Below are 21,469 nucleotides of genomic sequence, written 5' to 3'. Positions count from 1 at the left end.
GACTAAATGATGGGATCTGGTGGCAAAATGGAGCTACATAGATTTTAAACTGGTAAGGGGAGAAGTGGGGGACCCTGGAAGACCGTGTTGATTGTGAAGACTAAAGGATAATGGGAGCATGAAGACATGCTGTTGTATTTGTTTGGCCAAAAAGCACTCTAACCAAGAGAGCACCCTGTCCACATTATAAACATCTGTAGATTAAAATGCTTTGGTCAACTGTGATAAATGGCACTTATAGGTCTAATAAAATCATGGAATTGATACTGTTCACGTAGGCTGCTCATCACTGTGACCAAGGCTCATTGAGTACTCCTAGCTGGCTTGAAACTACATTGTGTTGAAAAAATGGGGCAATCCAGTACCCTGGGACCTGGGTAAATGAATAATGTAACAGAAAAATGTTTTGGTCCCTCTGGGGGAAGGATATGAATTAACCTTCATGACAGAGGTTGTACCATAAAGAACTTTCTGTAACGATGAGGTTTGTGAGTAATATATCACATTTATTAGAAACTTAAATTCAACAATTTAAAGTAATCAAAGTGCTCCTGTATAATGGTGCAGTGTGAGTGAATTATGTGTTAGTATAAATGTTTCAGTGCTATTTACATGAAACTAAACCCAAACTGGTTAAAAGCATGAGGTCTCAAATAAGAACCTATAACCATAGGTACTGTGAGCCTGCTGAATTTTTCAAAAGTCAATCCACAATTTCTAATACAATGTCGACGTTTCGACCCCAACCAAAGAAATGAATTCAGGCGGGTCATCATCAGGACAGAATATTGAAATAGGAAGCATCTAGAGTACAATACAGAAAGCATGTATCAGTACTTTGCCCTCCATCTGGTCAGCATATATTAGTTCAACAGTACAACATATTGTGTGGTTATATTATTAAATCCATATTTAACATGAGGTCCCTACTTTACGTGATAGTCGACCTCTTAAGAGACAGAAACAAAATGTACCTAATTGATTTAGAAAATAAACCAATTTGAAGATGTACTCACCCCTATTTGATTGTACTCAGACACATCCTAGTCGTGTTACCAATAAAACTATAACAATTGGCCTTCCATCTCATGTAGCCCTGGTGTGTTGTTAATAATACCACTTTTTTACTTTGCCATCTAGAGAAAAATTATAAATATAATTAATTGTCTTATTGTTTGAAACTACATTGAACACCATCCAAGGCAGTCGACATGCCCCAAAGAGAAGGGCATTTGAAGTACCACATAAGTTTCGAGAACGTGTTGATGGCTGGTACGATAGATAAGCAGATAGTCAAGTTTCTTTTTCCTTTAAATAAAAGCACCACCTGTGCTTATTTAGCAAAGACTGGTCTATGCCTTGTTATAATAAGGCATTGATGATATAACACAAAGAGCAAACTCTACTGCCAACTATCTAAAGAGGCAGACAGAGCAAGGATTAAGGTGCAATCCCCTTGAAATGATGTCCACATGTTGACTATTCTAATTATATGGATGACGTCCTAGGTTATGCAGACATCCTGAAGTGATGCCTTTGGTTCTTCCTGCACCCTTTCAAAGTGTTTCCTGTGATGTGCTGGATGTTGACTATTCAACATGCTTCCCTCACTGCATATTCCCTTTGCTGCTCAGTCCCCTTTTTGGTATGGACTTCCATCTTGACTGTACTATTCTCTGAAAACAGAGGGCCCCCTCTAGATACTGAGGCTCCCTTGCAACATCAAGAGCTTCTGCTTAGCTCCATATCTTGATGTGTACCTTGCCCAAAGGCAAGGAGCTCTTTTCATGTCGAGTGCAGAGTAGAGGGCAGTTCTCTATGGGATACTGGAGGAGGGGCCAGAAAGAACTAAATTGGGACAGGGCTGTTTCTTGTTCACTTTGCTGCAGTGGTCCTTAATAGACCGTGGACACAATGGATGGGTGGAGCCAAGGCAGTACAGAGGGGATGTTCCAGAATTTATTGAAACATTCAAGGTGGGAAGAACAAAAATGAGGTGTATAGCTCTGCAGCAAATTCAGTGGCAATTGAATATTATTATTCTTGCCGTATTGAGCCAGTGCAGTACCACCGACTGGTGAGAAATACTGTCTTGGCGGATCAATGTAAGAATTAAACAAGTGCCAACATTTTGTATCAGTGCAAGTTGGCTAGTGTGTACTACATCTGAAGATCGAAATATAAGGAAGTATCATCCTCACTCTACAAGTGAGGGGAAGAACATTGAAGATTTTCTAGCTTGTTTCAAAGACAAAAAAACATCTATATGAGTTTACTGACTTGAGATTTCAGAAAAATTGTATCTTTGAACATAAAGCCAAAGTTATGAATGGAAGTCAACTGAAGTGACTCAGGCTGTTGCAGAGCATGCTATGAAAAAAATAATTCTCCCTGTAATGCGGCTCTCTAAATGTGGTGCCATTTTCTGAGCATTTTCATCTTGGGTGAATAAGTAAGTGCGTAGATGCTCCAGGCTGAGAAGCTGTCAAAGAGCTTTCCCTTGTTTAGCTCCCCTATTTGCTATTCTAGAATACAATTTAACTTGTCCACTTGCGAATTCTGAAGCCGAGGGACAATGACTTTTGTGATAAAGAAATGCTAGTAGCCCTTCCAGCAGGTCCCAAATCATCTGGACATTTGGAATTGATTTGGGACCTCGACCTCCCTTGCTTTTCCAGGTAAAACATGGTGGTGGTGTTGACTGGTTTAAGAGAATGGCACTAGATTACTTCACCAGAATGACTGATTTCGGGACATTATGGACTGCCTTCATCTTAAACATCTTGGTACATTGTATTTTCTATTAGTGTGTAAGCGTATGTAGAAGCAAAGGAAACCAATAGCCTTGACGTCCAGCTGTTCGGTGGGAGGCAACACTTCCAACCATATCACCTCATTGCACAGAATGGATACTTCAGATCTTTAGGTTCTCCACCCCAAATACCATGAAGGATGTTGACACCGTAATTTGTGGAACATTAGGTTATGAAGCAAACATCTTGCAAAGGAAAAAAAGAGCCAAGTGGTTTTCAAAACACCAAAGGAACTACGAAACATGCTTCTGCAAATTACTTGCATAGAAAGACAGACCCAAAACAGTTTTGTCCTATCTTGTACCTGAAAACAATGAACAGATGGATCAAGAAAGAGAAATTCAAAGCCCGACATCCAGAAATATTACTGGGCAGCACAATTATGCATGATCAACTAATGGGCCTTTCTCCCACTGTTGGAACTGGATTTCTGTATGGATAGGGCAGTATTGGGACAGCAGGGTTATCCCTAGAGCCTTACATGGAGGTACAGACGGGAGGGACTGGCCAGTCCCCACAGGGACAGTAGTGCAGCTCTGGAACAAAATCATGGCATTTGTGGGGTGGAAGGGCAAGATCATGCTATGGGAAGCAGATACACTTAAATCGCTGTGGGGTCCACCCCGATTCGATAAGTGGGACCTAATAGGTATCTCCTGGGTAGGTGATCTTTGGAAACAAGGAGATGTTATCCCCTGTCCAGAGCTACAAGTGCACCAATTGGCCCCCTTCGAAGTTTAGCGCCATTTGTAAGTTAGACACGTACTCCATGCAGCCCTTCCGAAGGGGACAGAACAACCAGAAGCCTCCACCCTAGAAGATAGATTCGTAGATGAGTATGTCTCAGAAAACCACCTCCCTGACACAATCAAAAGAAGCTTAATCACTCTCCAGATATTTTACAATAGTTGAAGGAGAAATGGGAGCACGATTTAGGTTTCAGTGATGGTGAATGGAAAGAAGCTCTGGCAGCAAAGAGATGGCCATACGCTCTAGATTGTGATTAATCCAGATCCGAATCTTGCACCATTCTGAATATGCTAGAACAACGATGATGCGGATGGGGCAGACAGGCACCTTCTTCCACATCCTTTGGGACTGCTTGTTTATGCAGATGTACTAGGGTTGGTGATCGACTGCCTTTGGGCAGTGTGGGCATCAGTGTATCAGCAAATCAACATATTTTGAACATTTGCGGCAAGACTGATGCTATTAGAACACACAGGAGATGAATGATGGTAAGTCTGGCAGTGACAAAGAGGAACACTGCAAAATCTTGGGGATCCACTCATCCACCAGATTTGGAGATGTGGAAACGTTAAATGGACTGAGGTCTATGAAAGTAGGGGCTGCCCCAGGAAATTGGAGATGATATGGCTGGGTTGGAATTGGGGGGGTGTCCTGGCACAGAGAAAAGTACAGTGTTGGGCATTGTTATTTATGTAGGCTTGTAACACTGTTCCAAGTCGTAATTAAAAGATCTATTTAAAAAAAAAAAAAAAAGAGGGGAAATTCAGGCATTACATCAAATCTTTTGACATAATCGGCATGGGGAATGAATCTGCGTCTGAGGGGTAGATTGAAATTTCCAAGTGTGCAATCTGAAAGATACAGGTGCATCTTGAGATCCTGAATTAGCAACACTGTTAATAGAAAGGCCTTTCTTTAGGCATAGAGGCAGCACCTTAAGCCTTTTTGCAATACATGGCAGTAGTAGCCATTTACTTGGCCAAAAAGGATCTGTATTTACCTGTACATTGACAGACGCAAGTGTAAATACAAAATGCAGTAGATCTTGCAATTTTATATATATATATATATATATATATATATATATATATATATATATATATATATATATATATATATGATTCGTAGGATAAACAGTGGTTCATCTACTTGTTTTTGGTTGATTGTTTAGACTTGCATCCTCCCTCTTCTTTCAGTGACAGAAGAGATGGAGCCTGCTATGGTTGCGAATAGAGAACCGTTTTCGTCACCCGCTCAACTGGATAGCTGGGGCTGTGCAGCGGTATTAAAAGCCACTTTTTTGCTACCACACATGGTGTATTAGATTTGCCCCTCTGTTTGCTTTAGGTAAAGCAAAGCTTCCGATACTCTGACTTGTGTGGGTATGGGTGCCGATACTGGTAGTCTTATTGTTCTGAATTGGGAGGCATTAACGATTTGTTAATGTATACCCCCTTTTAAGCGCACTCGTGTTTTAACTTGGGCCCATATTAGCAGGGGGGTGTAACAGCCGTAAGTGCGGGCTTTACCAAATCAACAAACGTGTTTCCCATTTAAGACAAGCCATGCAGAAAAAAAAACGGAAGCACTATAAGGGAAAACGTGACTAACCGGCAGATATGGATCATGAGAATAGTTTCCCACTAGTAAAATCGGATTTTGACTGAGATTAGGAGGTTTTGAACCTGCGTTGGGTTAAGTCTGATGGGAAAGGTAAGGCACTGTGAAACTGGATGGAAAATGAGTTGCAGGGAGAGAAAATGAAATACAATGCTGGTGGCGATGTAGATTTTCATAGAACAATGTATGGTGCGGTATTCGAGTCGTGTTGACGGACAAGATGTCGCTTCACAACTGTTTTAATGGAGCGTGGCCGTAGATTAGCTATTAGCATTTGACACAGGAAATCAACATGACCAGTGCTTGGGAGAGGTTCTGTCTCATCTTTGGACGCGGAGAGCGGCACTGGACCGGTCTAATGTGGGACTTCACCAGCGCTGCTACTGACCCATCATAAACCTGGCTGCATGCAGTTCCGGATATTCATGTGAAATAGGAAGCCATGTTTTATTAGTCTGGACTCGGAGGGTAAAGTGGAAAACCAGTTTAAGGATCTCATTTAACGGATTGGTGACGCAGTGTCGAAACGGATTGAAAACAAGATTGGCTAGAGCCGGTGTTATCAGATGCCTGCGAGTTGGATTTTCTGGAAGATGTTAGTTATCCCGTTGAGTCAGTCACGTGCCTTTCAACAGGTGCCTGGAGACGAGCCCCAGCGCAGCCTGGCGAGCGCCACGGTTTGTATTTTAGACTCTCATGTTATAACGCCCACTGAACGAGTTGAGGTTGTCTTTGCACCTCGATTGGAGCTTTAGGTGAGCGTGGTACGCGAGGGGCTGAGCTCTCACCTGCGTCCCACGGTTCTCGACGGAAACCATACACGCTGTCGAAATGCAAAAAAACGCGACAACATAAACAATCAACATCTGGCCATGAACACAACAATGCTTATTTTTTTAAAAATCATCCCGGGCAAAGTCAAGGGCGCGGAAGGGAGGAAAAAATATAAATGCGCAGCTGGCTGAGTGTCAACACCCCGCCATGTTCTGCGCGCTGCGGGGCGGTGAGCGGCCGAGGGGAGCGCGTAAGCCCGAGAGAAGGATTTAAGACGAGTTCAGGGTAGCTCCAGGTGAGGAAGGCAAGTGCCGACGGAACTGGCCCCAACGGACACCCAAATGCTGCGGGCGGCACGGTTATGGCACATGCCGCCACCGCCTCGGGGAGCCGGGTGTCTCGCCATTAGCGGGACGGCCAAGGCCGCCCTTGTCGCTTACTCCGATGCCCGTCTGACAGCTGCCCGCACCCCGCCGCCTCGTGGTCGCTGGGCTTGGGCCCTTCCCGCACCGCTGGCTGGGGCAGACTGCCTCTCGCGCCCCGCCGCCGCAGGTCGGTTTGTGACGCACTTGTGAAACGCGTTGCGACGTCGAATGTTCTGGAAGGCGGCAAAAGCGGGGAAACGGAAGGTACCAAAACTGAGCAGCTGGAGGGGGCCCCTGCAGACAAAGTAATAGTGTCCGAGCACAACACCCACCTGCCCCGGCAGCCGAGCCCCCTATTCCCTTAACGTCCGTGGTGTGACCATGACACGTCATTGCTATTTTACCACTTTACTAAAAACGTGAGGAGAGCATTCCCACGAAATTTGAGCCTGTCGTTGCGGTAGGCGGGATGCCGCCTGCGAGTTGGCCCTGAAGCTCCAGGGGACACCTTCTAATACATTTTAAATAATTTACATCTGAGGGCGACCTGACACACCTTTGTGAAGGGCGTGAGGAAGGTCAGGCGATTTCGAGACCGGAAAGCAACCACAGCCCTCCAAGTATGGCCCAAAAATCGGCCTTGCAAAGAAAACCAGGATGCAGGATGAAACCTCGGCGCAGAGGCTTTCTTACCTAAAGTTTTGCAACGGGGGGAGCAGGCCGGGTATTTTTATTTTTAAAACGTCACAGCACTTAATGCTTCCCCGCAGGTGCTTCGTTGAGCATCATGCCGCCTTAGGGCCCCTATACAGCACAGGTTGAAAAAGTTAATCAAGTGATTTTTTTCAGAGCGGATTGTTATGATCTCTGCAACAAGTCGCCAGTTTGCTTAGATAACTAGATTTTTAATTTTAGTGAAATGTTGAGCAAAACATGGGAACTCTTAATTACGACAAAACACATATGACTAGTCGTAATCTATTGTAAAATTAAGCATTAACCAGTCTTTCTCTTGTTTCTACGAGGGATTTTTAGGGACACTGTGCGCCCCCCATATACTCCTCGGCTTACATTGTTTTTTTTTTGTTTTTTTGGGGGGTGGAGGGAGGAGAAAGCTATTACTGATGTCACAAATCTGAGCACTCTCCATTAACCATGATCTGTCAAGATAGTTGCTTTTTAGGATGTTAGACACTTCGACTCTCATGTGATAGAAATTCATTCTTAAAGCAGTGTTTTCGAAATCCTTGTAGAAAGTGTTACAGAAGAGGAAAATAGCGTTCTGCTGATGTGTCAGTAAATGTTATCCAAAAAACGTTCAGAAGCCTGACATTGTCATTGATAAAGAGGGCACAACAGATGTAAATTGCTCGAAGCTATCAGGAACCATTGCGAGTTTAATGGTTTTCAGACTGTTGTAAAGGACACATGATGACATTTGATCATGTTTTTTGAAACCTAGTTGACTTTCGGGGGAAAAAGCTAAAAACAAATTATTAAACAAAATAAAAAATGTGTTTAGTAAACTGACACTTGTTGGGTTATTTTATGCACAGTCCACTTCATTGAAAAGAATCAAACTACCCTTTAACCATTGTACTGTTTTACATAATGTTCAGACTTTTTTTTCCCCCCTGATCTCGGTTTAAGTCTTCTGTTGTTTCTTTTCTTGTTGTAGTGGTTACATTTTTCTGTTCTTTCTATTTATTGCAGGCGTGAAGAAGACGATTGAAGGAAACGGGACTGTGTGAGAAACATTTTTCCAGGCGGTGCATTGGTCAATTTTCACGGGCCAAAAAAAAAAAATATTTAACAACATACAGGAACTCTTTGAAACCACTTCAGTTCACAAAATGCCATCCAATGGTACCATTGTTGATACCAGCCCCGCTATAGAGAGAGATTGTGTCCAACTTCAGATGGTAGGCTTCACTTCAGCTTATTTACTAATTTTCTTTAGGTTGCGTTCTGTAATATAAAGTTTGAGTTGTTTCCAAGTTTTGCAATCCAGAATTGACTTATATTTCTCATGTAATTGTCTTTGAATAGAAGATTGCATTTTAATATGTCCAAACGTTGGTTTGTACCTTATGAAAAACATTTGAGTTGTGTGTTGACTGCTAGTATTACCACTAGAGTTGAGAAATTATCTGTGTGGCTACCCAAAGTCCCCTCTCCCTCTCATCTCTTTTTTTTAAATTTGGTGCCAAACATTATTTCAGATCTGCTGTGTGCTTATCGAGGACATACAGTAGTTTTGAACTCCCCGCTCGCCTTGCTTACCATTGGTAGGCTTTTGCGTCACTCATTTGCCTCCTTCCTATTTGTTTACAAAAAGGTGATGGATGAAATGCTTGAATTAATTTCAACCTCTGATAATTACTCCGGGCCTCATCCTAGTCCATTATTTTGCACACCATGCCACCTCAATTTGGACCCAGTCATGTGCAAATCAGCCTTGACCCTGCTTCCTGTTCGGTTTTCAGCTTCTTATTCTTGTGTTTGTCCCTCCTATGTCGTATAGCTTATTTGATATCTATTTAATCAGCTGGATTCCATGCTTCCACTGCTTGCTTTTTAAACACTACTTTTTTTCTTTTGGGTAAACACCTCCACAAGAGTACATATGTTTTCTAGCTGTCTCCTATGTGTACTTGTTCCCCACTGTTGCTCGCTGTCGCTTGTGTGCATCTCCCCAACCTGTACCTGCCCCCACCATGTTTCTCACTTCTCACTTTAGTGTCATCCTCCTTGCTTTCTCGCTTGTGTGCTTCTCCTGCACCCACTACACATTTCTTTCTTGCCCATTGCTTCTCCCTGCTTCCCCCACCGACCCTTCATGTTGTGTCCACTACTTCAACCCTTGTGCTTCCAAAAAATAAATTGCTTTTGTGGCACATATACATTTATTTGTTCACCAACCCAAATCAGTAAATTAAAAAAAAATGCATAATTTTGGTGGTGTGTGCATCCATAATATGTGACTACTAAATGGTGTGACTGTTGCGTCCTACTGTCTTTTTTTTTTTTTTGCTTTGTTTTTGTTTAGCCATGCTGCACCAGAATGCTGTACATCAAGGCGTAAACAAATTGGCAAAATCAGTAGAAAGTATCACCTATTCGATTTGCTAATGCTTGTGTACTTTGTTTCCCAAATGAGTGCCACATGATTGTTTTCCCTTCTTGTCTTTGCATCACACTGGTTGGGTACATCCTTCTGTCGCCACTGGAGTGCTTGCATTGAACTGCTTGAAGGACTACTTCACAACTACTGCCCTTGCAAGCCACTCCTGCTGGCTTTTTCAGTGTGTGTTCTCTCAAATGTGCTCGTGCTGCATGGATTATTATATCAAACCAAGATCTGATGGCTTTGACAATGTTTTTTATTTAATGATAAGTGTATTTGTTAAGTTTGTTGTCTTTCTAGAGGTCTGCACACACATACATGTATTCCAGTAGTATACTGTGATGTGTGCTAGTGATTTTACCTTATAGCTGTATGAAGAAAAGTATATACCGCTTTTCTCTGACATAAACATTTCAAAACTAAATCCCTTTGTGACTTATTCAGTGATGCATAGTCAACTTTGGAAAATTCACATATTAAAATAAACCCAATTTAAACCTCTGGGGGTAGAGCTAAAGTGTTCTTCTAAAACAACGAACCTTCCCCCCAATAGTTTGTAGGTAGGCTTTCAATAAACAGACTTGTATTAATGTCAGCCTAGCAAAAGTTACATTTCATTTCCTTTTTTGTTATCATTTTATTAGTTTAAATACAGATATTTGCTTTAGTTGGAAATGTATTTTCTCATAAAATACAATGTCTTTGCAAAAAAAGTATGTGTTTCTGTTTTGGCTCTGGACCATTAAGACATGTGCTCAGACATATCATTTATTCAGATGTAAAGTTTTTGTTTTTATAAACTGAAATAAAAAAAAAAAAAGTAAATTGTAGTTAGACTATTGAGGTAAAATACCCACAAATGGTGCTCCTTTACAAAAACCAACACTTTCTAGGTGGTCTCTGAGGGGAAAGAGAACAGTTCAGTGTTGGGCGCAATTCCACATGTCCTAGTTTTAAAGTTGAGCAAACTATCTAAAAATACCAATTGTCAGCTTACCAAACACTGTCAGCTTACTGACAATCTTAAAGCACGCTTGTTGCTTACAGTTGGTTGACTTTATTATGCCTCTCATTTGCTTGCTTTTTATTCAATGGCTTGCCTTCTCCATCTTATGTTTGTCCCTCCCCTAGAGCGTAGCCTCTTAACTTGTCTCCTTCCACTATTCACGTTTAGAAAACTACTTTCTTCTTGTTGCTTACACACTCAATGAGAGTGCATGTTTCCATCTGTCTTCCTCGTGCTTATGCTTTATGTTAGCATTTGTAATTTTCTGATATTGAATTATTTATATCTATGCTGTATACTTTGTGTTATTTTTTATTAATAAAATGCGACAATCTTCAATTTCATTGTGAACATTTTTCCTTGTTTTTTTCTACATTCAGCATCTAAAGGACATTTGTAGTGTATCATCGGAGTCGAATGGGAAGGAAGGACAGGAGGGGGTAAGAGTAGGGTATGGAGGGAGAGGGTCTGAATACAGAGAGGGATGGGGGTGTAGTTGCCTATACATTCACGTAAAGCAGGGAGACATATGTGAAATAAAGCAATGTACCACATCTAAAGGACATTGATGATTGGTCCACAAACTATTCCTTTTCCTATAACATTTCAGTGGTTCAAAGGTTCAAAGAGCGCCTCCTGTTTTGACAATCCAGTTTCATATTCAACATCTGGTGACACAGGGAGAATCTAAGTGGATCATTTGACTTGTCTCCTCGTTTCCCATAAGCCCTTGAGGTAGGGGTAGTATTCGATCATACAATCGGCCAACCGCAGCTGTAGGGGAGGCAGCGGGTATACTTATTGGCAGGCAGTGAGCGGTGTCTCAATCATCTATTATGCTACACACACAGGACTCACTGATCTTGATTGGGGGGGAGGGGGCTGCGAGGAGAAACACTAATGGGACTGGGGGCGTATTTGGTGTTTCCCCTGGACAAATAAGATGAACAGTGACAAAATATCACACTTATCAGCAGTGGGTGTAGTGTTTGAGTGCAGTACACAGTAGGTTCAAGGAACGTCAAGTAGGGTTTGACATAGGGGACTATACCTTTAGGAGGCAGAAAATATAAAGACAAAGCAGACTATTGTAGAAGTGATAGAGATAAGTTATAAAGACCGAGAAGGAGATGCGGTTAGTCCTAGATATGATGTCGTTTAGGTCAAAGAGGAGATGTCTGGAAGGTAGAAAAAGATGAGATGCAATGAGTAAGAGCTAGGTGGGCGCGCGGGGACATTTTGGGCAGAGTAGTAAGTCAGGAGAGCTATGAGAATCGACACTGAGCTAGGCTGAAGTGAGGTTAGATGTGTGTGTGGGGGGAGGTTAAGGAGATGGAAAGCTGAGAAGGGTACCCAGCTCCCTGCTCAGGGTTTTGCGTATGGAAACGGGGGTGAGGTGTATGGGGTGGGGGGGGGGGGAATGAGTCCTGAGCGATTTGTGTTAGTAACAGTGAGGGACATATAGGCAAACTGGTAAGCAGATCGTGATCTCACTATTAGGCATCGGTGAGAAAGGGTGCCCACACTTGCTAAAATAGGGTGGCTTGATCCTGCATGGGATGTTCAAAGGCTGCAGTCCGAAACATTGCTACCATCCATTCTTCTGGGTGTTGGGGGGGAGGGGTGTAGAGGATCTCCAGAGTCGGGGCACACATATCTTGGCTGTCGCCAGGGCCGTGTGCAGCAGCTGCTGTTGCGGCTAGGATAGGCCGGGGTGCTGTTCCATGTCATGTATAAGGGAGGGAGAAAGCGGTGTCTGTAATGTCACTGAAGTTGCAAGAGTAGTGCCTATCGCATCCTAAAGGGGTCAGACTGACTGACATTTGCAAAGGATATGTCGCAAATTGCACCTAGTCTCCGGCAATCGCCATCACTCCGCATGCGATAGTAGGCCCATCCTCTGTAATTTCATAGGGGTCCAATACCAGTCATGAATTATTTTAAAAAGGCAGAACTTCAGTCGGGCTTCCCGGATGCCTCTATCTACAGCCATCAATGTCTGTCCAGCTCTCTACTTCGAGTTCTGTTTGGAGGCACACTTGCCATTTAAGGCGTAATGCTTCACGGGAGGGGTTGTGTATAGAGGTGTAGTGTGATAACATCGTATAGGCCCGCCATCACGCCTTGGAGGTGGCCCCAAGTTTTGAGATAGGAAAACTATTAGAGTTCGTCCCAATATCTGTGACACAGGGTTGTCAACCTCGGATGCGCCACTGGAGACGTGACTGCCTCCATTTCCAAAGGACAAAAAGCGCCTCAAACTCCAGCACACCTGGTGTTAGAGTGGAGCGGGAGCCCCATGTTGTGGAGATACGGAATCCTTGCATGATGACTTTCAGAGCATCCCATTTCACCCCTCTAGTGGTCCCAGTACCTGCATTCTCAGCAAAATAAGTGGAGATCTGTGTCGCTAACATAATATGGTAAACTGTGTCGTACAAGGCCTCAGTGCGCAAGCGCCAAGAAGAAATAACTGATCGTGGGCCCCCCACTGAAAGGTGACTTTAACCGTATTATGATCTGAAAGCGTTCTTCTCAGATACTCAGAGGTAGATATCGAGGGCCAGCACTCAGAGTTATAGAAGAAATAGTCTAGGTGCGTGTGTACCTGGCGCCCGGCGCATAATAGGAATACTCTCGTTCCCCCAGGTCACCCATCTGCCAAATGGTGAGGTCCGAGGCCCTGGGCCAATGTTGAAAGTGTTTTGTGGCATGTATACCAGCTGTGCCCGGTAGAGGGGTTAGTGACCGGACCCAATTTGTATCTTGTATACATTTAAAATCACCTCTCCACATCCCTGGGGCCTGTGGTGTTAATAGCATGGTAGGTGACAGATTCCAGGAAAACTGCCTGAGCATTGTTAGGGGTGTAGATGGATATTAAATAAAAAGACACCCGTCTAGGGTGCCCTCCACCACCACATAGTGGCCCTCGCTGTCAATTAAGATCCTGCACTTCACAAACTGGACCTCAGGGGCAACCCAGATGAGGACCCATCAGACATAGGTGGAATAGCCCATGCCATACACCTGTCCACCCCATCATCTGCTCACCTTATCCAATTCGCTGTTAGTGAGGTGAATCTCTTGTAAGCATGCAAAGCTTATTAGTCGCCGCCTGAGGTATGCATAAATCTTATGCCTTTGCGCCGGCATAGGTATGCCTCTAATATTCCATGTGAGTGTGCTGTAAGTAGTAACCATAGATATCGGGTATAGTCGCCCAGAGGTGGGCGTACAGTAACCCTGCATTTTCTATAATCCCCTCCAAAATCTCAACCCAGACAGTAAAGCACCCAGACAGTATGAAACCAGAAATCCCAAGAAAATGAACAACCCCCATCCCCAGGCCTGAGTGTGAAACAACCTCATGCCACCCTCTATAAACAAAATAACAGGTATACAACAAGTGCCGGTATAACGGCAATGTCCTTACGGAATACATCAGCGTGGGGGAGTGCCCAGTAAGAAGTGGTTGTGGGCTTGGCGTGAGCCCACTCAAATTGTTTGGGTCGAACATCCAGGCTCTTGGCCCTCAGCGTCTTACCTCCAGCGGAGTATAGTCCCCTCCTTGGTGCTTAATCGTTTATCACCAAAAGTATGACGTCATCATCAGAGCGTAGTGCGACCTGCGTTCCCTGGTGGGACGGAACATTAAAGGAGAGTGAGCCACCATTACCTGACCCGGAATCCAACTCCTTTTCGGAGCGTAGCAACGATAAGGGGTTTGCGCTGCAAAGAGGCCTCCATGACTGCCTGTGCCGCCTCCACTTGGTTGGTTTTGACTTTAGTGACTTTTTTTTTTTTTGCGAAAGCGTGGTCTCTGTATCCTCGTTCGATTTTCCCAGCTAAGTTCTTGGCATGTAGCCAAGTCCAGAGTCCTCTGGGGAATGGAAGATGTGGCACTTGTCACCATCAATCATACAGAGCTTCACTGGAAACAGCAGGGCATATTTCAAGTTCACCTCGTGAAGATGAAGTTTAACTTTGGCATAGGAATTCCGTTGGCTCTGTACTGCCATGGTGAAGTCGGGATAGGCCGTGCTCGTGCTGTCCTCGTACTTCCCGGGTTCCTTAGTCCCGAATCTTTGCAAGAGCATGTTTCTGTCCCTATAAATGAGTAGCTGGACTATTATTGGTCATGGTGGGGCACCAAGTGGTGAGGACCACCCTGGGATGCTGTGCGCCCTTTTGATAGAAAAGAACTTCGTTATCCTGCCCTCTGGCACCGTCTCAGCAAGCCAGTTTTCAAGAAATAGTTCAGCGCTGGGACCCTCTGCGGGCTCCGGGAAGCCATGGAAGTGAACATTATTCTTTTGGGAACGTCCCTTTGCGTCCTCTGGTCTCTGGTGTAGTATGGCAACCTCGGTCTCAACCTGCTTCATATGATCTTGTAGATCCTGCACAGTCAGACGCACAGTAGCGAGGGTGAATTCTGTGTCACCAACGCGGTCAGACAGTTTGCAGTGGTCTGCTCACAGTAAATTGACTTCCAGTGAAATAGTGTTGATCCGAGTCTGAAGAGAGGACTTCATGTCCAAGATAGCCTGTAGAACCTTAACAAATTGCAATGAATAGGCTTGTAGTGTGGCTTCAAGCTGATGCAGGGTATCCAGGGTTCTGTCCGGGGGTGAGGTGGGGTGGAATTGGCAGTGCCGGCACCTTGCTTGCACCCATCGTCGATGTCGGTCTTCCCCATCATGTTTGGCAGCTGCTGGGCAGTGTGAGGCGGCCGAAGGAAGATTAGAATGACAAGGTGCTGTGTAGGAACAGTAGTCAAAGTGCACCCAGATCAGTTACAGGGCAGAGTGCTCAAGTGCTGAGCTAGTTACCTCGTGCAATAACGGTAGTGCAGCAGCATCATTGACAGGGCTGCGAGTTATGTAGTATCAGTCAATTCAGTATTTGCTCCCCATAAGGGGCATCAGAGTCAGCAGTTCATGCACATGCTGCTTTCACGTCTCCCTTATGAGGCCTCTGTGGTACAGTGTTGGGCACTCCTCCTTAGTAGGTGAAAGTGCAGCACATATCACTTGTTTGTGGGGATGTTTCAGGCTGCAGTCACCTATCTAGTTCATAGGAGTAAGAATAAGGCTACTGGACATGTCATGTGACCTTCCAGAGACTCAAACGTGGGTCCAGTGCCACTGCATTTCCAGTCTTTATATTTCACTAGTCCAGGATCTGTGTCTTCACCCAGCGAGGGGGAAAGAGGCCCGCCAGTGCTCAGCAGCATTCAATCAATCAATCGCATTTATAAAGCGCGCTACTCACCCATCAAGGGTCTCAAGGCGCTGGGGGGGGGGGGTCAGTGCTCGAAGAGCCAGGTCTTGAGCGGCCTTCTGAAGGAGAGGTGGTCAGGTATGGCGCGAAGGTGGCTGGGCAGAGAGTTCCAGGTCTTCGCTGCCAGGAAAGAGAAGGATCTTCCTCCGGCGGTGGCTTTGCGGATGCGGGGTACGGCTGCCAGGGCCTGTCCGGTGGAGCGCAGAGTGCGCGGAGGGGTGTAGAAGGAGACACGGTTGTTGATGAGTTTGGGTCCAAGGTTGTGAAGGGCTTTGTGTGCGTGGGTGAGTAGTCGGAAGGTGATCCGCTTGTTGACGGGTAGCCAATGGAGTTTTTTCAGGTGTCCGGAAATGTGGTGGTGGCGAGGGATGTCCAGGATGAGTCTTGCGGCAGCGTTCTGGATCCGTCGGAGTTTCCTCTGCAGCTTGGTGGCGATGCCGGCGTACAGGGTGTTCCCGTAGTCCAAGCGGCTGGTGACGAGGGCGTGGGTGACGGTCTTCCTGGTGTCGGTGGGGATCCAGCGGAAGATCTTGCGGAGCATGTGGAGGGTGTTGAAGCATGCAGAGGTCACCGAGTTCACCTGTCTGGTCATGGTGAGGGAGGAGTCCAGGATGAAGCCGAGGTTGCGCGCGTGGTCGGTGGGTTGGGGAGTGCTGCCTAGGGCGGGGGGCCACCAGGAGTCGTCCCATGCGGTGGGAGTGGGGCCGAGGATGAGGACCTCCGTCTTGTCTATGTTCAGTTTCAGACGGCTGTCTGTCATCCAGTTCGCCACTTCCTTCATTCCTTTATGTAGTTTGGTCCTGGCTGATGTGGGGTTGTTAGTGAGGGATAAGATGAGCTGGGTGTCGTCGGCGTATGAAATAAGGTTGAGTCCGTGTTTGCGTGCGATGTTCGCCAGGGGGGTCATGTAGACGTTGAAGAGAGTGGGGCTGAGGGAGGATCCTTGAGGTACGCCGCAGATGATCTCCGTGGCTGTGGATCTGAAGGGGGGCAGGCGGACTCTCTGAGTCCTTCCGGAGAGGAAGGAGATGATCCATTCCAGGGCCTTGCCTCTGATGCCGGCGTTACTGAGGCGGCGTATCAGGGTGCGGTGGCAGACCGTGTCGAAGGCTGCAGAGAGGTCCAGGAGTATGAGGGCCACGGTCTCTCCCTTGTCGGTCAGGGCTCTGATGTCGTCCGTGGCTGCGATGAGGGCGGTTTCGGTGCTGTGGTTGGCCCTGAAACCGAATTGTTTGGGGTCGAGGGAGTCGTTGTTTTCCAGGGCGTTGGTGAGTTGAGCGTTGACGATTTTCTCAATCACTTTGGCGGGGAACGGCAGGAGAGAGATGGGCCGGAAGTTCTTGAGTTCGGTGGGGTCTGCTGTAGGTTTCTTTAAGAGGGCGTTGAGCTCTGCGTGTTTCCAGCTTTCCGGGAAGGTGGCGGCGGTGAGGGAGGCGTTGATGACGTCTCGGAGGTGCGGTGCGATGATGTCGTCGGCCTTGTTGTAGATGTGGTGCGGGCAGGGGTCCGATGGGGATCCGGAGTGGATCGAGTTCATTACGCGGGTGGTCTCCTCGGTGGTGGTAGGGTTCCAGGTGAGGATGGTGGTGGTGTCGGTCGCGGGTTCTGGGGGGGGGGGGGGGGGCTCGTGTCGGCGGTCGGGAAGCTGTTGTATATGTCGGTGATCTTGTGGTGGAAGAAGGTTGTGAGGGAGTCGCAGAGGTCCTGTGAGGGAGGGATGGAGTTGTTTTCTGCTTCCGGGTTGGAGAGCTCTTTGACGATGCCAAATAGTTCCTTGCTGTTGTGGGCGTTGTTGTCAAGTCTGCTCCGGTAGGCTGTTTTACGTGCGGCGCGGAGGTGTTGGTGGTGTTGGCGGGTGGCGTCCTTGAGAGCTGACATGTTCTCTTCGGTCTGGTTAAGGCGCCACGTCTTCTCGCGGGCGCGGCATTCTTTCTTGGAGTTCTTGAGGTCGGGGGTGAACCAGGAGTTTTTCTTGTGGTTGTTGGTGCTGGCTTGAGTCTTCAGGGGGGCCAGGAGGTTGGCGCAGTCAGAGATCCAGTTTGTGAGGTTGTTGGCGGCTACGTTGGGGTCGGTGGTGCTGGTGGGTTGGTTCTGGGAGAGGGTTGATGCGAGCTGTTCCGTGGTGATACGATTCCAGTGTCTTCTTGGTGGTTGCTGGGTGTGGTGGAGCACGGTGGTCTTCTTGAAGATGAAGTGGACGCAGCTGTGGTCCGACCAGGTGAGTTCGGTGGTGTGGCTGAAGGTGATGTGTTTGCTGGAGGAGAAGATGGGGTCGAGCGTGTGTCCGGCGTAGTGGGTGGGGGTGTTGACTAGCTGATTCAGTCCCAGGTTGGCGAGGTTGTCCAGTAAGGCGGTGGTGTTGTTGTCGGTGAGGTTCTCCAGGTGAAAGTTGAGGTCTCCTAGGAGGATGTAGTTGGTGGATGAGAGTGCGTGAGGGTTGACGAAGTCTGCGATGTCTTCGCTGAACTTGGTGCGAGGTCCTGGTGGTCTGTACATGAGGGTGCCTCTGAGGGTGGTTTTGGGGTCGCTGTGGATCGTGAAGTGGAGGTGTTCGGCATCGGGGAGTGAGTTGTCGGTGTCGGTCGAGATGCGGATGGAGTTTTTGTGTGCGATGGCGATGCCTCCTCCGATGCGGTTGGTGTGGTCTTTCTGGATGATTTTGTAGCCGTCGGGGATGGCTATGGCGATGTCGGGTGCCGAGGTGGGGTTCATCCAGGTCTCGGTGAGGAAGGCGATGTCCGGGTTCGTAGAGTTGATGAGGTTCCACAGTTCGATGGCGTGCCTGTGGATGGATCGGGTGTTGACCAGGATGCAGTGGAGGTTATTTCCGGGGGAGTAGTTCTTGGCGGGAGCGAAGTGGGTCCGGAGGCAGGTGAGGCGGCAGTTGCTGAAGGTGAAGGGTCCGAGGGTACGTTTCGGGGTGGCGCGGTAGCAGCCCGGCGTGCGGCCGGGGTTGAGGTTGGCGAGGAAGGCGGAGTCGTAGGTCAGGCGGGGGGGGGGGGCGGGGGCCAGGGGTTCGGGCGCTGGGCGCGGTCCTCGCAGCGGCCGCCATATAAGGGGTAGCCGGGGAGGCGGGGACAGCTGGGAGGCGGGAGGAGGGCGGGTAGGGGGGGAAAAAGAGCGGGAAAAGCGGTGAAGGGCCTCGGGGAGGCGAGGAGACCCAAAAAAGCGGAAATGTACCTAGAAGGGGTACAAAAAGCCGGAGAAGCGAGAGAAGAACGACAAAAAGCGGCGGAAGGACGGGGGGGACGGCGGGGGCACGAGGGGCAGCAGGCAGACAGGGATACAAAAAGCAAGGGGAACGCGATCACAACGGGGAAAGCAGGCACTCAGGGATACAGAAGGCAAGGGGAGCGCGGTTACACGGAGAAAGCAGGCACTCTGGGATACAAAAAAGCAAAATGGGACACGATCACACACAGGGGAAAAAGGCAGACACTCTGGGGGACAGTCAGCACAACAGCAGAGCAGAGGGCAGGCACAGAGGATCTGGTGGCGCCGCGAGGGCAGGGGAGCGACCTACCCTGGGGTCAAGGGTCGCTACCACTGCCTCGCAGCGGCCGCCATATAAGGGGTAGCCGGGGAGGCGGGGACAGCTGGGAGGCGGGAGGAGGGCGGGTAGGGGGGAAAAAAGAGCAGGAAAAGCGGCGAAGGGCCTCGGGGAGGCGAGGAGACCCAAAAAAGCGGAAATGTACCTAGAAGGTGTACAGAAAGCCGGAGAAGCGAGAGAAGAACGACAAAAAGCGGCGGAAGGACGGGGGGGGGACGGCGGGGGCACGAGGGGCAGCAGGCAGACAGGGATACAAAAAGCAAGGGGAGCGCGATCACAACGGGGAAAGCAGGCACTCAGGGATACAGAAGGCAAGGGGAGCGCAGTTACACGGGGAAAGCAGGCACTCTGGGATACAAAAAAGCAAAAGGGGACGCGATCACACACAGGGGAAAAAGGCAGACACTCTGGGGGACAGTCAGCACAACAGCAGAGCAGAGGGCAGGCACAGAGGATCTGGTGGCGCCGCGAGGGCAGGGGAGCGACCTACCCTGGGGTCAAGGGTTGCTACCACTGCCTCGCAGCGGCCGCCATATAAGGAGTAGCCGGGGAGGCGGGGACAGCTGGGAGGAGGGCGGGTAGGGGGGAAAAAAAGAGCGGGAAAAGCGGCGAAGGGCCTCGAGGCGGCCCAAAAAGCGGAAAAGTACCTAGAAGGGGTACAAAAAGCCGGAGAAGCGAGAGAAGAACGACAAAAAGCGGCGGAAGCACGGGGGGGGGCGGCGGGGGCACGAGGGGCAGCAGGCAGACAGGGATACAAAAAGCAAGGGGAGCGCGATCACAACGGGGGAAAGCAGGCACTCGGGGATACAGAAGGCAAGGGGAGGGCAGTTACACGGGGAAAGCAGGCACTCTGGGATACAAAAAAGCAAAAGGGGACGCGATCACACACAGGGGAAAAAGGCAGACACTCTGGGGGACAGTCAGCACAACAGCAGAGCAGAGGGCAGGCCCAGAGGATCTGGTGGCGCCGCGAGGGCAGGGGAGCGACCTACCCTGGGGTCAAGGGTCGCTACCACTGCCTCGCAGCGGCCGCCATATAAGGGGTAGCCGGGGAGGCGGGGACAGCTGGGAGGCGGGAGGAGGGCGGGTAGGGGGGGAAAAAGAGTGGGAGAAGCGGCGAAGGGCCTCGGGGAGGAGAGGAGGCCCAAAAAAGCGGAAAAGCATTCACCTGCTCTTCCAAAGCAGGAGCGTCCGTGAGTCTTAGCCGCTCCGATGTCACCTCCTGGTGGAGCAGCCCAGCGAGAGCTGTGACCGGAGAACACCAGCTACACCATTGCCGCTCCTCACTGTGGCGTGGTCTCCAGGGCCACCTCAGCCGTACACGGCCACGACAGATGAGCCGTGCCTTGGCAGTAGGTCCGATCTCTGGTTCCTAAAGACCTTCCCTGCCTGCTACAGGGGCGCAGAGCAGCACTGGTCCCCCTAACCAGCCAATGTTTGCGAAATGCAGCTTTGGGCAGGGTGAGATTGAGTGCTATCTTGACGCGACACAGCCCTCTCGCTCGCTGCCGCTCCCCAGGTGTTCCCACCTTAGCAGGTCACAGCATGTCGAAGCAGGGGTACTGCGGGATAGAGCCACTGCATTTGAGTGCCCGAGGGGACGCATGTCGCTGATTTCTACAGGATAGATGCAGGGCTTACAAGGAGCCCGAGTTTAGAGCCCCAGTGCGGTCGCCATCTTGGCCAAGCCTGCTTGTTATTGTTTGCTGTGCAAAAGCAATAAAATATTTCTATAAAAATAAATATTTTTTTTGTTCTAAAGAAGCACACATTGCCATAATGGTTTTGGCACTAAATTAAGCTACTTTGTGTGCCGATATGCTTCTTGTGAAAGAGCAAAATGCTGTTACTCACAATAAAGCCAGTTAATAGGTAGAGGAAGAGATAGAAATGTAATAGAAACAAAAGATCTTCGTTAATGTCAGACCTAAGTAGGGGCCCAAAAGTCACAAAAATGCACCCATGGCATATGTCCTTGCGTTAGTGCAGATTTACGGCTTTCATGAACTTAGAAGCATTTACAGATTTAGGCCAGGAAATCGTACTCCTGCAAAATATTTGTGAACTGCATTTTAGCATGAGAAAATATGCATGTGTAGATTTGCTTACGCTAAAATCTGTTGAGCGTTTACAAGTTCATTTTCCCTCTAACCTCTTTATTCCCAAACCTGGAAGATATTT

General features: G+C 48.0%; 1 protein-coding gene across 2 annotated transcripts in view; it reads left to right on the top strand.

Moving 5' to 3' along the window:
* DNMT3A (DNA methyltransferase 3 alpha) overlaps positions 1–21,469 on the top strand; it is a 1,562,966-nt gene that overhangs the window by 98,147 nt on the left and 1,443,350 nt on the right. For both annotated transcript variants that reach the window (XM_069233637.1, XM_069233638.1), the window contains exon 2: positions 8,036–8,244. In XM_069233637.1, coding sequence (XP_069089738.1) covers positions 8,176–8,244 — 69 coding nt within the window. In that variant the 5' untranslated portion in view covers positions 8,036–8,175. The remainder of the gene's footprint in view (positions 1–8,035; positions 8,245–21,469) is intronic.

This window comes from Pleurodeles waltl, chromosome 5, assembly GCF_031143425.1.
Source record: "Pleurodeles waltl isolate 20211129_DDA chromosome 5, aPleWal1.hap1.20221129, whole genome shotgun sequence".
Classification (NCBI taxonomy): Eukaryota; Metazoa; Chordata; class Amphibia; order Caudata; family Salamandridae; genus Pleurodeles; species Pleurodeles waltl.
This window is presented reverse-complemented; position numbering and strand designations above follow the sequence as displayed.